The 16756-nt window shown below is 46.6% G+C and overlaps 1 protein-coding gene across 2 annotated transcripts in view; it reads right to left on the bottom strand.

The window, feature by feature from the left end:
• Positions 1 to 14766, bottom strand: part of adamtsl4 (ADAMTS-like 4) — a 54754-nt gene extending 39988 nt beyond the window's left edge. Inside the window, exons 1-4 of one of the 2 annotated variants that reach the window (XM_076970521.1) lie at positions 14554 to 14766; positions 13441 to 13510; positions 8751 to 9301; positions 8060 to 8603 (exon numbers count right to left, since the gene is read on the bottom strand). In XM_076970521.1, the coding sequence (XP_076826636.1) occupies positions 8060 to 8603; positions 8751 to 9301; positions 13441 to 13510; positions 14554 to 14570 (1182 nt within the window). In that variant the 5' untranslated portion in view covers positions 14571 to 14766. Of the gene's footprint in view, positions 1 to 8059; positions 8604 to 8750; positions 9302 to 13440; positions 13511 to 13698; positions 13928 to 14553 lie in introns of those variants that run through there. The other variant, XM_076970522.1, reaches the window with a different exon arrangement.
• Positions 14767 to 16756: the final 1990 nt, after the last annotated feature.

Here is a 16756-nt window from a genome sequence, read left to right as displayed (position 1 = left end):
AATTCCTGAGTGGTCCTTACTAATGGGTCTACTGTCAAAAAAGAATCCAGTCAGGTCTCTCTCTCTCTCTCTCTCACACACACACACACACACACACACACACACACACACACACACACACACACACACACACACACACACACACACACACACACACACACACAGGTCTCAGGTCTCATTACAACTGTGAGCTTAGTAGGAAATCTGGTTGTAGTGTTTTCGCACACACAAACATATGGCGGGATTAGAGCTCCAGAGTGAATGTATAGAGAGTTTTGATTCCTCTGCACTTACTATGAACTCTCAGCATAAAACAGCTGTGCTTCTCTGTCCACACACTCTCACATACTCTCATACAGATGCACACACTCTCATACACTCTCACGCACTCTCATACACTCTACACACACTCTCATACAGATGCACACACTCTCATACACTCTCACGGACTCTCATACAGATGCACACACTCTCATACACTCTCACATACTCTCATACAGATGCACACACTCTCATACACTCTCACGCACTCTCATACACTCTACACACACTCTCATACAGATGCACACACTCTCATACACTCTCACGCAATCTGATGCACTCTACACACACTCTCATACAGATGCACACACTCACATACACTCTCACGGACTCTCATACAGATGCACACACTCTCATACACTCTCACGCAATCTGATGCACTCTACACACACTCTCATACAGATGCACACACTCTCATACACTCTCACGGACTCTCATACAGATGCACACACTCTCATACACTCTCACGCAATCTGATGCACTCTACACACACTCTCATACAGATGCACACACTCACATACACTCTCACGCACTCTCATACACTCACGCATTCTCATACACTCACTCACTCTCATACACTCCCATACACTCTCATACACTCTCACACTCTCATACACTCACGCACTCTCATACACTCACGCACTCTCATACACTCACGCATTCTCATACACTCACGCACTCTCACACACTCCCATACACTCTCACACACTCCCATACACTCTCACACTCCCATACACTCTCACACTCTCATACACTCACGCACTCTCATACACTCACGCACTCACACTCTCACACAGACGCACACACTCTCACTCTCATACAGACGCACACACACTCACACTCTCATACACTCACACACTCATACAGACGCACACACACATACACGCAAGCATGCAAACACACACGTACACACTTGCACAGAAATACATATGTACACACACACACACATGCATACATAGATATAGACACACATGCACAGAGACGTATACACACAGACACAAATGCAGATACACACACACACACACACACACACACACACACACACACACACACACACACACACACACACACATATACACATACAAACACACACACACACACTTCACCACATTCCAACTTCACATTACTTTATTCTCTCTTCCAGATTCTTTATTTCTGGATTTTGTTTTAATTCCTTCAGTCTTTCTTTCTGTATTTTTTCCACTCTGCTGTCCAGCTGCCGAAATCTTCCAGCAGCTGGTGAGGTTTAGAACACACACAGACACACAGACACACAGACACACACTGTCTCTCAAGAGGTGCAGAAAGAATTCATGGTCAGACATGCTCCAAAAAGTGCACACACACACACACACACACACACACACACAGAGACACACACACACACACACACACACAGAGACACACATTTCTCCAAACTAGTACATGAAAATCCAGAGATAAACAGTGGTATTATTTAACAATAACAGATCATGCTAATGACATGTTAGCCAAAACACGGGTGTGTGTGTGTGCTTGTGTTTGTGTAGCATGTGTGTGTCTGTGTAAGGATCTGAGCATGTGTGTGACCATGTGAGTGTGAGTCTATATGTGTGAGGAGAAGAAACTAGAATAAGGGGACACTAGAAAAAGGATCAAGGTGGAAAAGAGGACAGGAGAGAGAGAGTGAAGAGAAAGAAAGAGAGAGAGAGGAGAGAGAGAGAGTGAGGATAGAGAGAGAGAGGAGAGAGAGTGAGGAGAGAAGGAGAGAGAGTGAGGAGAAAGAGAAGAGGAATGAAGAAAAAGTCCAAGAGGAAAACAAGGAATAGAGAAAAGTAAAATCAGTCAACTGTATCACAGACTAAAGCAGTGAACAGTATCACAGACAGAGTTGTCAAGTAACGAAGTACAAATACTTCGTTACCTTACTTAAGTAGAAATTTTGGTTATTTATACTTTACTGAAGTAATTATTTTTCAGCTGACTTTTTATTTCTACTCCTTACATTTTTACACCATTATCTGTACTTTCTACTCCTTACATTTAAAAATAGCCTCGTTACTGCTATTTCATTTAGACTTGTTTTCATCGTTTCATCGTTAAAAAAAACCCCTATCCTAATAGTGCTATCCGGATTGTGGTTGGATGAGAAGTATAAACATATAATATTCCGACACCCTATTGGTTTGTACGTGATCCATCGCACCTGCACACGTCACGTCACACTCCAGCGAGGACGTAGCAGACGTATGTAGCTTAGTATAAAGATGTCCGTGGCAGAGACTCAAGAGAATTCGAGCGAAGTGTCCCAACTAAGCACCAGCGAGGAGGTTGTGTCACGTCCAGCTCCTCCCTCTTCCCTGGTCCCGCCTAGTTTTCCCCGTTTCCTTGGTTTCCCTTCTGTCTGCCACGCCCCTGTCCTCAGTGTTCCCACCTGCGTCTCGTTTCACCTCCATGGTTCAGTGCATTTAAACCCCTCTGTTCTATTCCTTGTTGTTGGTCATTGTACGTAAGTCTTCCTTTGCCTTCCTGCTCTTTCGTGGTCCCCGTTCATAGGTTATCCTGATTCATGTTCTAGTGTTTTCTCTATGTGCTCCAGTTAGTGTAGATTCTCTTCCTGTTGCCCTTCTGATCCGCTCTGTGTTGTCTGTCTTATTGATCAATTATACTGTTGTTAGTTTCCCTGTCGCTCATATATTCTAGTTAGCTTAGCCTTTTTTATGTTTAACCTCGTCGTGTTCTGTTCTTCCTTCGTTGTGTTTAGTTTTAGTCTGGTTTATTCTCTCTCTCCCCTTCGTCATTACTCCCCTTGGTGTTATGGTTCTCGTTCTGTTCATGTAGCGCGTGTTGTGGTAATGTTCCTATGTGTGTTGACTTTGCTTAGTTGTCTCGTTCTATAGTATTAGTCTTTCGGTGTATAGTGTAGTTCCTATCTGTATTCTGTCTAGTGTTTTGACGTTCCCCTTTTAATAAATATTCATTCTATTGTGTTTGCGTCACTCCTGTCTCTGACATACGTTACAAGTTGGTAGCCAAGAAAACCAACCAACCCTTGTACTAAAGTACATTCATTCAATGGGCATATGTGCCAATTTTTCAACATTAACATTTTAATATAACATTATAGTCATTATGGCTTTTAGAAGAATGGGGTTTTTGGGGAGGTGGCTAGTGCACTATAGACCCCTGTGGTGCAACCTAAGCTTTTGTCCTTAATGGCTTTTTTCCCCTTACATTACTTTAACATTTATACTTTAAGTAGTTTTGAAAGCAGTACTTTTACACTTTTACTTGAGTAAAAGCTTGAGTTGATACTTCAACTTCTACAGAAGTACTTTTTAACCCTAGTATTTATATTTCTACCTGAGTAATGAATGTGAATACTTCTGACACCTTTGATCACAGACTAGTGCCACTGAATCACAGACTAGTGCAGTGAACTGTATCAGAATAAAGCAGTGAACTGTTTCAGACTAGAGGGGGGCTAAACATTGGTGGGGTCAAATCTTTTTAGAAAATGTATGGGTATGTAAATGAAACACACACATACAAACATACACACACAAGTTACACTTAGGCAGCTTGTGAGAACCATTCATGTTAGCACTGTTTCCAAAGGGGGACATCACAGGTTTCAGACAGCTGACTCTTTCCAGCTGGGAATTCAGTTCATTTCCTCTTCCTGTGTGAGGGGTCATCTCTCAGCCATGTTTACACTCAGGACCTTACACCTCCAGCTGTACTAGGGTTGCCACCTAGGTCTGACCAAAAACAAGGACACTCTGTCACACGCGAACGAAAATTGTTGCCGGGGGGTCAAACGTAAAATGGACACAGCGGATTTTAAGTGTGCAGAAACAGTTTAAATAGTCGTTTGAACTAACCTAGTGAAAACCGGGACATTAAAGGATTTTTTTTTTTTTTGCCGGGACCGAATATTAAAAAGAAGGAAAACCGGGACAAACCGGGACAGCCCGGGAAAACCGGGACAGCGACGTGAAAACCGGGACAGTCCCGGGAAAACCAGGACAGGTGGCAACCCTAAGCTGTACAGATACCTAGCTAGCCACAGTCAATCAAACCAGATCTTACCCAAAAACAGATAATCACATATTCCAGGTGTCTAGCAAACTGAATGACTTTAGATGAGTGTGACTTCCATACCAGCACAGCCAGCATAGCTAGACCAGACCCTGCACTGGGATCACTGGGCCATCCTGAAGGGTGCATCCACAAGATGGAGAGACAAAAAGAATGGAGGAAACAGAGAGATGAAAGAGTAAAAGAGGAACTTGGAGAATGCCAAGAGACATGCAAGAGAAAGAGATTAAAAAGTGAGAATGAGATGAGTGAGAGTGAGATAAAGAAACAAGTCACTCTGCTTTCTCTCCCTCCCTCCCTACATCCTTCTTTCTTCTCTCCCTCTCTCTTGCCATTTCTCTGAATCCTGTGCACTTCTCTTTTCCTTCCCATTCTTTCTTCCTCTTTCATGCTTCTCTTTTTCCTCCTGAAAATAGTGTACTGTGTTTGTGTGTGTGTGCACATCTGTAAGGAGTGTGTGCCCCTGGTTCCTGTTTTAAAACAGTGGTCTCTTTCACTGTGTTGTGAATAACGTCACCTCCCCAGTTCAACTCTCCCCTTTTCCTTAGTTGAAGCGGCTGGTTGCTGACACACACACACACACACACACACACACACACACACACACACACACACACACACACACACACAGAGGAGAGGGGACATGAACCTCAGTCCTGGGCTGGCCAGGGAGGGACTCAGCCTTCACACGATGGTTATTAGTGTGGCTGGCATCACTGCCCAACCCTCCTGCCAACATGAGCATGAAGAGACTTCTGACTTCCTCTGGGTCAAGTGGATGGACCAACACCACCCAGAAAGAAAGGGTGTGTGTGTGTGTGTGTGTGTGTGTGTGTGTGTGTGTGTGTGTGTGTGTGTGTGTGTGTGTGTGTGTGTGTGTGAGGGGTGTGTGTGTGTAATTTCTCAGACACCCCCCCTTACAGCTCAGACCACCCCCTAATTTCTCAGACCCCGCCTGCTGTATATTGCGTCCTGGTCTCACCAGGTCTCACTGGGTCTCACCCAGATTCTTACACACCTGTGCCAGAGGAGCACGGCCACCTGACCAGAGAGAAGGAAAGTGTTGGCTGGACTATGAGCCACTGAGGACCGGAGGCATCCAGTCCTTCTTTACTTCAAACATGCAACTGTGATCGATCCAGGTGGCCTTAACAGAACCTTCCAAACCGCAGGGCTTGCACAGAAGCAGACTCCGCCCAGGTCTGGGAGAAGGGCCGACGCCCATCTGTGTGAACTTCTCTGAGCCCTGGCACAGGCGATTGGATTCCTGCCAGTGGGTGGACACTCCCACCAGTGTGTGGACACTCCCACTAGCTCACACAGAGTATGTGAATGCTCACTAGTTATACTTTGAACACACACGTGCACACACACGTGCACACACACGTGCACACACACGTGCACACACACGTGCACACACACATGCACACACACATGGGGGGCAGTCATGGTCCTGTGGTAGGGAACTGGTCTTGTGACCGGAGGGTTGTGGGTTCAATTCCCAGACCTGAGGCCATGACTGAGGTGCCCTTGAGCAAGGCACCTAACCCCAACTGCTCCCCGGGTGCCGGGCTAGGGCTGTCCACCGCTCTGGGCACGTGTGATCCACAGCCCCCTAGTAATCACTAGTTTGTGTGTGTGTGTGTGTGTGTGTGTGTGTGTGTGTGTGTGTGTGTGTGTGTGTGTGTGCACCACAGCCTAGTAATCACTAGTGTGTGTGTGTGTGTTTGTGTTCTATCTGCACAGATGGGTAAATGCGGAGGACAAATTTAGATTTCAGTGAAAAATTCACAATTGACAAAATATGGCACATTACATGGACACACACATGGACACACACATGGACACATGGACATGGCTGTTCTCTTGATAGGACAATCACCTCCTGCCTGTGTCTGTCCACATTCTCACAGCATCATCAGCAATGCTGTATGATCTCAGAACACACTCAGAACACACTCAGAACTAACTCAGAACACACTCAGAACACACTCAGAACTAACTCAGAACTAACTCAGAACACACTCAGAACACACTCAGAACACACTCAGAACTAACTCAGAACACACTCAGAACTAACTCAGAATGGCAACGTCAGTCTGTCCTTTACCCAGGATTCCACAGGACACACCACACAAGCATAGCCCGTTATGAGGGCCTTATGAGCTGTGTACGTCTGCTTATGAGCTGTGTACGTCTGTTATGAGCTGTGTACGTCTGTTATGAGCTGTGTATGTCTGCTTATGAGCTGTGTATGTCTGCTTATGAGCTGTGTATGTCTGCTTATGAGCTGTGTACCTCTGCTCATGTCTGCTTATGAGCTGTGTACGTCTTCTCATGTCTGCTTATGAGCTGTGTACGTCTGCTCATGTCTGCTTATGAGCTATGTACGTCTGCTTATGAGCTGTGCACGTCTGCTTATGAGCTGTGCACGTCTGCATTTGAGCTGTGCACGTCTGTTATGAGCTGTGTATGTCTGTTATGAGCTGTGCACGTCTGTTATGAGCTGTGCACGTCTGTTATGAGCTGTGTACGTCTGTTATGAGCTGTGTATGTCTGTTATGAGCTGTGCACGTCTGTTATGAGCTGTGTACGTCTGTTATGAGCAGAGTATGTCTGTTATGAGCTGTGCACGTCTGTTATGAGCTGTGTATGTCTGTTATGAGCTGTGTATGTCTGTTATGAGCTGTGCATGTCTGTTATGAGCTGTGTATGTCTGTTATGAGCTGTGTATGTCTGTTATGAGCTGTGTACCTCTGTTATGAGCTGTGTATGTCTGTTATGAGCTGTGTACCTCTGTTATGAGCTGTGTACCTCTGTTATGAGCTGTATACCTCTGATATGATCTGTGTATGTCTGTTATGAACTGTGTATGTCTGTTATGAGCTGTGTATGTCTGTTATGAGCTGTGTATGTCTGTTATGAGCTGTGCACGTCTGTTATGAGCTGTGCACGTCTGTTATGAGCTGTGCACGTCTGTTATGAGCTGTGCACGTCTGTTATGATCTGTGTATGTCTGTTATGAGCTGTGTATGTCTGTTATGAGCTGTGTACCTCTGTTATGATCTGTGTATGTCTGTTATGAGCTGTGTATGTCTGTTATGAGCTGTGTATGTCTGTTATGAGCTGTGTACCTCTGTTATGAGCTGTGTACCTCTGTTATGATCTGTGTATGTCTGTTATGAGCTGTGTATGTCTGTTATGAGCTGTGTACGTCTGTTATGAGCTGTGTACCTCTGTTATGATCTGTGTATGTCTGTTATGAGCTGTGTATGTCTGTTATGAGCTGTGTACGTCTGTTATGAGCTGTGTACCTCTGTTATGATCTGTGTATGTCTGTTATGAGCTGTGCACGTCTGTTATGAACTGTGTATGTCTGTTATGATCTGTGTATGTCTGTTATGATCTGTGTACCTCTGTTATGATCTGTGTATGTCTGTTATGATCTGTGTATGTCTGTTATGAGCTGTGTACGTCTGTTATGAGCTGTGTACGTCTGTTATGATCTGTGTATGTCTGTTATGAGCTGTGTATGTCTGTTATGAGCTGTGTATGTCTGTTATGAGCTGTGTATGTCTGTTATGAGCTGTGTATGTCTGTTATGAGCTGTGTATGTCTGTTATGATCTGTGTATGTCTGCTTATGCTCCTGCACTCACCTGTATGCTGCATGTGCGGACCTCTTGGTCTTTCCCAGAACATCTGTAGTTCTGCAGAGACACCAGAGGGGGCGCCCAGCCTGCCCCTGTCTCCTGGAGACCGTTCCATGGCTGGGGGTTGGGGTTTGGAGGGGGCTGGCCATAAGTGGGCAGGTCTTGAGAAGGGTGTGGCCTGTGGAGAGGGGAGGAGTAAGGGGCGGAGAGTGGAGGCGGGGCCCGGCGGGTTATGGTTCTTTCTCGTGGTCTTCCAGCACGCGTGTCTTTGTCTGTCTCTCGTCCGTGGGACTCGGGGCTGGTCCTGTCCACACTCACATCTGTCCCTCGTCCCTCGGACTCGGGGCTGGTCCTGTCCACACTCATATCTGTCCCTCGTCCCTCGGACTCGGGGCTGGTCCTGTCCACACTCACATCTGTCTCCTCCGGCTCTGCTGTGGCGTTGCCATGGAGATGCGCGTGTCGCGTGTGGCGGTTTTGCCGGTGAAGAGGCAGAGAGAACGGGACCCGTCCATAGCCAAACTGTCCTGGACGGATAGAGGAACCAGACCTGAGAGAGGAGAGATGGAGAGATGGAGAGAGGGAGAGAGGGAGAGATGGAGAGAGGGAGAGTAATTCATATGAAGTCTTCAGTGCTAGTTACAGGTTAACTATTATAGGGACTCCTTAACTTGACACCAAGTGGTTAACCAATCACCTTCTCACAGACGCATCCCTATTGGTAGAGACAGACCTCCTACTCCCGCCCCCCCCAGGCCTTGCTGAACCCTGGTTGGCCGGGCGTCTGGAGGCTCTCCCCGACTGGCCGTAGGGGAGTGATGGTGAGGAAGAGGAGGAGGAGGAGGGGGGGAGCGGAGGAGAGCGGTGTGAAGGTGTGAAGTCCGGCCGGTACAAAGGCACCGCGTGATCGGGCCGCTCTGCATCCGCCCCCCCAGCTGGGTTCCGGTACAGGGGCAACCCAGGGGAGAAAAAGGGCGGCCTGTACTGGGGGGGCTCGTTGTCAGGATACATGGAGGGGTAGAATGGCCTGACAGCAGAAATCACCGGGGCATGGTTCACAACACCTGTTGGCAGGTAGGCCGGCCCATTCCATGTCTGAAGTGGGGGTTGGGGTGGTGGCATGCAGTGTCTCCGCCTCTCTGACACACCCACTCCACAGCTCTGAGAACACTCCGCCCACTCACTCCATGGGCTCCACAGGCCTTCAGGCCCCTCCTCCTCAACCTGTCGAGAGCGTCGTCCAGACACCTAAAATACACAGACCACACAGTACATCAGTTACAGACCAGCACACGACCTGTTATAGACCAGCACACGACCTGATATAGACCAGCACACGACCTGTTATAGACCAGCATACAGCCTCAGTTACAGACCAGCACATGACCTCAGTTGTAGACCAGCACACGACCTGATATAGACCAGCACACGACCTGTTATATACCAGCATACAGCCTCAGTTATAGACTAGCATACAGCCTGTTACAGACCAGCACACAACCTCAGTTATAGACCAACACACGACCTGTTATAGACCAGCATACAGCCTCAGTTACAGACCAGCACATGACCTGTTATAGACCAGCACACGACCTGTTATAGACCAGCACACGACCTGTTATAGACCAGCACACAGCCTCAGTTACAGACCAGCACATGACCTGTTATAGACCAGCATACAGCCTCAGTTACAGACCAGCACATGACCTCAGTTATAGACCAGCATACGGCCTCAGTTATAGACTAGCATACAGCCTGTTACAGACCAGCATACAGCCTCAGTTACAGACCAGCACATGACCTGTTATAGACCAGCACACGACCTGTTATAGACCAGCATACAGCCTCAGTTACAGACCAGCACATGACCTGTTATAGACCAGCATACAGCCTCAGTTACAGACCAGCACATGACCTGTTATAGACCAGCACACGACCTGTTATAGACCAGCACACAACCTGTTATAGACCAGCATACAGCCTCAGTTACAGACCAGCACATGACCTCAGTTATAGACCAGCACACGACCTGATATAGACCAGCACACGACCTGTTATAGACTAGCATACAGCCTCAGTTACAGACCAGCACATGACCTGTTATAGACCAGCATACAGCCTCAGTTATAGACCAGCACATGACCTCAGTTATAGACTAGCATACAGCCTGTTACAGACCAGCATACAGCCTCAGTTACAGACCAGCACATGACCTGTTATAGACCAGCACACGACCTGTTATAGACCAGCACACGACCTGTTATAGACCAGCATACAGCCTCAGTTACAGACCAGCACATGACCTCAGTTGTAGACCAGCACACGGCCTCAGTTATAGACTAGCATACAGCCTGTTACAGACCAGCACACAACCTCAGTTATAGACCAGCACACGACCTGTTATAGACCAGCATACAGCCTGTTACAGACCAGCACACAACCTCAGTTATAGACCAACACACGGCCTCAGTTATAGACTAGCATACAGCCTGTTACAGACCAGCACACGGCCTCAGTTATAGACTAGCATACAGCCTAGGGCTGCACGATTAATCGTATTTTTATCGTTATCGCGATGTGAAGTTTCACGATAAACACATCGAAAGAGCCACGATAACTCCTTGAATAACAGCAAACTCAAATTGCATTATCCTCGTCCAGCAATAGAGGGAGCTATTCGCGCTGCAGACTATGATCACGTGACGTAAGTAGGCAAGAGGCAGAGTGAGGCAGAGTTGCCAGGTTCGCAGTTTTCACGCCAAATTGGGCTTGTTTGAAAATCCAGCCGCGGGTAAAAATTCTGGGGCCGCGGGGTGCGGTTTTTTGGGCTACTTTTGAGTTGGGCTACTGCGGAAGTTACAAGTCAACACTAAGAATCGATCGCGATATAATACTTAATTTGTCTCCAGTTCACACTCGCAACACCCCCCCCCCTCCCGCCGACAACTTACACTCGCAGATTTTGTGCGGAAAACTTTTGTAGGACCTGGCAACCCTGGAGTGAGGCGAACACGCTCATCAGACACGCGATTTGGTTTAAGCCTGGTTGGCGAAAATAACGTAATCGCGGTGGCTTCGCCCGTGTGCAATTGCCTCGCGCGCTGTCGATTCACGAGGTCGTGCACCTCTCGAATTTTGTAAGTTCGCGCGCGCCGCGTCTCGGCGCAATGAGAACGGTCATGTTTGCAGGGTTCATACACCTATACAAGGTGGAATTCAAGCACTTGTACGTCACTTTCAAGGTCCATTTCAATAATTCCCAGCACGTTATTGAATTAAATATTTATACATATACTGAAATAATTCGCTTTTTTATCACATTATTTAATATTATTTATTTAAAGTTCGCGCGCGCCGCGTCTTGGCGCAATGAGAACAGTCATGTTTGCAGGGTTCATACACCTATACAAGGTGGAATTCAAGCACTTGTACGTCACTTTCAAGGTCCATTTCAATAATTCCCAGCACGTTATTGAATTAAATATTTATACATATACTCTAAATGATTCGAAATAATTCGCTTTTTTATCACATTATTTAATGGATATTTATTTTCAAAACGCCCAATCTTAACGTCTTCACGTTCTCTCATGTTTCGTCCTGGAATTACAAGAGGCTCGTATTTGTTAACGTAATACAAGAGAACTGTTCAGTTAGACAGATATTTGTTGTGAAACGAAGTAGTTACAATTTCAAGCCTTTTCAAATACTTTAGCTAAATTCCAGCACTTTTCAAACCTGAAACACAAAGCAACATTAAAATTGGTCAGGTAAAAGTTCATTCCCCTGTATTTGAGGGGTGTTTTTTTTATACTACTAGGCCTACATATCGTTTCGGACAACGCTGCAAAGAATGTGACACGGCAAGATTAAACGCTTCCGCCGTTCGCGGAGGTTAACGAGGTGTGCGGAGTCGCTCACTCCTGAAAGTATAAACCTAGATTGAATCTATTGTTGAATAAACCTGCAAAATATTTGGAATTATTCTGGATTCATTACACAGTAAAAAACAAAACAAATTAATGTGCTGCTGTTCAGAGAGACACTACATTTCTGTATTTTAATCTTAATTTATCGTGGTTCACATCGATATCGGGATATCCAACAATGTTATCGCACATCGCAATTCTAGTCCATATCGTGCACCCCTAATACAGCCTGTTACAGACCAGCACACAACCTCAGTTATAGACCAACACACGGCCTCAGTTATAGACTAGCATACAGCCTGTTACAGACCAGCACACAACCTCAGTTATAGACCAGCACATGGCCTCAGTTATAGACTAGCACACAACCTCAGTGCCTAGCAGTGGGCAGGTTAGATCAGGTCAGTGATGTGGTGTGATCGGCCTTGGCAGTAGACATACAGCATTTAGACAAACTATAGTTGCTCAGTACAGGTCTGTAGGTGTATGACTAACATCAGAAAAATACCTATTATTGTGTGAAAACAACACACACACACACATCATTTCACACTCTCTACAAACAAACACGCATGCACATGCTCTCTTGGGTTCCCTGAAACACACTGACACATTCCTTCTCTCTCTGTCATACACTCACACACACACACACACACACACACACTCGTGTCCCCCGTATACATGTGTACAAAGAGAGAGTACAGGGTGAATGTAGAGTGCTGTGTTTACATCACCTCTCTGACTGAACCAAGAAGAGCCACACACACACACACACACACACACACACACACACACACACACACACACACACACACACACACACACACACAGCCGTAGTGCTATTTGTGCACACCTATGATATGTGTGGCCTTTTCTCACCTCACATTCTTATACTTTACATGCATACACACACACGCACAACCACACACACACACACACACAAACACACACACATGCACGGGGAGACCGCATGTCAGAGCAGGCAGGTCCCAGTATCAGTAATGGAAAGAGCTGTGTGTGTACAGTGTGTCTCGGCTCTCTGGACACAGCCTTAAGAAGGAATTCACCACAACGCTGTTCAAGACACGTCATGCTCCAGCTGCCAAACTCTGAAAACGCACGTGTGTGTACACACACACACACACGCATACACACACTCTCTCTCTCTCTCACACACACACACACACACATACACACACACTCTCTCTCTCTCTCTCACGCACACACACACACACATGCACTCACACACACACACACACACACACACACTCATGCACACACACACACACACACACACACACACACACACACACACGTTTTCTCTTTTTCCAGTGTGCTACAAGCAAGATGAATCTTAAGTCCAATTAAAAATAATATGAGAAGCGGCGTCTAAATACCAAATTCACATTTACAGTATTCATGTGTAAATAAGGATAGAGCAGCACGATGATTACTTACTGATTTTTCGTTCTTATCTGCTTCAGTCCCACACATGAAGCTCAGCACCGCGCTCCATATCAAAAACAACCTGCAGAGATGAAGATAGAGTGATCTCACGAACACACACCACCAACCCAGTATGGCCACGTTTCCACTATGAAGTCGCGTCCCTTCGAACCTTATGTTCTTATTTTTAACTTTTAATAAACGCTGGTGAGTGTGCGGAGATGTGTGTGGTAACGGGGTGCTTGGTTGGTTTTGTCCAGAAGAACAGACCTTCTCTGTTCCTCTAATCCGCGTCTTAACACATTCCGTTCGACCAATGTAGCCGCTCTAAAGAAGAACCGCGCATTCTTGGGGTTGTGGTAGGGAGACTTTGGTTTAGTTTCCAATAAAGTTTGGCCAGAATATTTCAATTAATTTTGGAGAATGTGGTGGTTTTACTAAATGCAACACGGTGGTTAAATTGGTTTTTTTTCTCGCGTTTTCTACAGCTCCTCTGGACTAGTCTGATGTCCGGCGGTTCCGAGGTCCTGGTCCTGGTCGTTCTGTACGTGGAGGGGTTTGTTGAAGTCGTTAATGTCTTCAAGTGTGTCCATTTCTTCTGTGGCTTTGGTATTATCGTGGCTACATAAAACCACGCATTAGGTTTGTAGCCGCAGCCCAACTTCGGGAAACCGTAATGACTAGTTGAAACAGGAGCCCACACACGACGGCCCATCCTCTTGGTGCTGGACCATGGAGCCGCGGAACCACGGAACCGCGGAGAGCTGGAGGTACCAGCTTGAAGAACCACGGACACACAGGTCTCGGTTGAACCCGCAGTACGGACCTCCACGTCTGTCCACGGTCCGGTTTGGCCACTACAGTCGCCGCAGACTCGAGTGAAAACATGAACGAGATTGAGCTGAAACCGAACCAGGATCGTCCACCGTACCAGGTCCACCCAGGACAGACCCGCAGGACACAGCAGCCGGACGGGAGACACAGTCCGCTACGTCCATCGTTCAGGTCCCCACGCGAGTGTACAAGTTAACCGTATAGTAAAAAAACGTAAAAGAAATCATCCCAAATGTCCTTAATCGAGTCGCTCATAAGTGATTCGGGAGGTCTTTGGGTCACCGAACCTACCTGCACAGAGTCCACATTCTCTCTTCTGAGCTGGACCAGATCCTCAGCAGAACTGCCGTAGTGTGACCAAGTGGTTCAACCACCAAATAACCTTCACCTAACTCTCCCAAACAGCTCTCTCTCTCTCACACACACACACACACACACACCCTGGAGGGAGAGGAGTGCTCCTCACTCTTTCTATCGTCCCCAACGTTTGTGTCCAAGTGTAAAACTGGTGTGCGCGTGTCAGACAGGCGCGTGGACGAGGTGTAAACTTTACTTATTACACAACACACGTCGAAGACATCTCAGCAAGTCTTTCCTGTAAAATAAAGTCACGAATAATCATTTTAATTATGTGTGAATGTTTTATTTATTCGTGTTTTATTTAACAGTTTCTCAGTTAGAGTTACAACATACTCGTTAATGCCCTTTGTTCTTTCGTTTAGAAAACCAACATTAGTTGCAAATAATCTACAATACCACCATATCTCATATCTTTATTCTCATTATCTTCTAGTAATAGATGTAGTAGTTGCGCGTAAGCAACTGATTAAATCAAATCTAACTTATTCAAACAAACGTAGCGAGTAACAGGTTGCATCTACAATACTGCTCAGGACACATGCACATATCCCTAGAATAAAAACAATATAAAATAAAAAATACTTTTAAAACGATTTATTATCAATAATATTTTACAATCTCTCTTTTTCTGCTCTGTCCGTAGACATTCCTGTGTGAAAGTACAGAAAGATCGGACGTTTATCACATGAATGAAGTAGGAATGACACGGGACCGGTCCAGGACGCGCGTGTGCTCGTCCCAGTGCGCGGCCACGGTGGCGCGCGCGTGATTTTGCGGGCTGGAAAAGATAAAGACCTTAAAAATCCCCTAAGTGTCGGGGGGGGTAATAGCAGGCGTTGTCATGGGAGCGATGAAGTGTTTGGCGCCTCCCCCAAACAGGCTGCTCACGTGCGTCCAAAGCCACACGCGCGTCCCAGACGTCATTCAAAGAGCCTGACTGGACCGCGCGCGGTTCTCGCGGTGAAGTGAAGAAAGGCCCCGACCATCCTCCCGTATCGGTAGAGCGAGAGAGGACGGGCGGCCCGGTGCGTGTGGGCGTTCTCCGGGCCTCCAGACCGAGCTTATCTCACCTCCACAGATCCAGTCGAGCTATCAACCCGCGATTGTTAACCAGCTCGTGCTACTGGGTCAATGGCTGTGTGTGTGCACACTCATGATTTTGAGAGAGTATGTCTGTGTGTGTGTGTGAGAGAGAGAGAGAGAGAGAGAGAGAGAGAGAGAGAGAGAGAGAGAGAGAGAGAGAGAGAAAGAGGGAGGGAGGGATAGAGAGAGAAAGAGAGAGAGTATATGTGTGTTTGTGTAAGTAAGAGATTATCAGGGAGCCTGTTTGTCTTACATCACTGCTGAACTTTAATCAGATGGACTATTTCTGCCCTCTGAGCTTTTCCACCCCTAAAAATGTCTCAATGTGCCCCCCTCTGCCCCTGAGGGGTGGGGCACTAGATCCTATTACAAGAAGGGGGAGGGGGCAGTGTTGGGCTACATTGTGACCCTCCCTCCCACCAAGTCTGATCTAGCATTACCCATCATGCTCATGTCAATACAATCTGAATTGTTAGTATATTATGAACAGGAGCCTTCTGGACTACACCATCTTGGTAGTCCACACACACACACACACACACACACACACACACAAAATGCATATATTTTCTATTAAGTAAAAGCCACACAGAACACACACACACACACACACACACAATCACTCTCTCTCTCTCTCTCTCTCTCTCACACACACACACACACACACACAATCACATAGATCCAGACATTTCCCACTTGTGCTTAGCAAATGATCCTATGCGAAACAGCCAAATACAATCAGATAAAGAAAAACAACTCTGGTTTGAGCACAGCCACAGTCTAAATATTGAGTGATGGTTTCACAATGTTCACAAGCCAAAACAACATCACCACGACTCCCCATCACGGTCTCTCTCATCCCGGCAGTTTAACTCCTCAGAAACTACAGTGGAGGTGGACAAGGGGAGACGGGCGTGTTTATATCCACGTGGAGCAGTGTGCTGGACCCAAGGAACGGAAGAAGATATGGAGCACCATCCCTGCTTCTGGACTGGAGGTCAGAAAACAACTCCAAGAGGTTCTCATGGAAACCAAACAGTAGGGACATGAA

This window comes from Brachyhypopomus gauderio, chromosome 13 (genome assembly GCF_052324685.1).
Source record: "Brachyhypopomus gauderio isolate BG-103 chromosome 13, BGAUD_0.2, whole genome shotgun sequence".
NCBI classification, from domain to species: Eukaryota; Metazoa; Chordata; class Actinopteri; order Gymnotiformes; family Hypopomidae; genus Brachyhypopomus; species Brachyhypopomus gauderio.
Note: the sequence above shows the minus strand (reverse complement) of the source record. Positions and strands in the feature narration are given on the sequence as shown.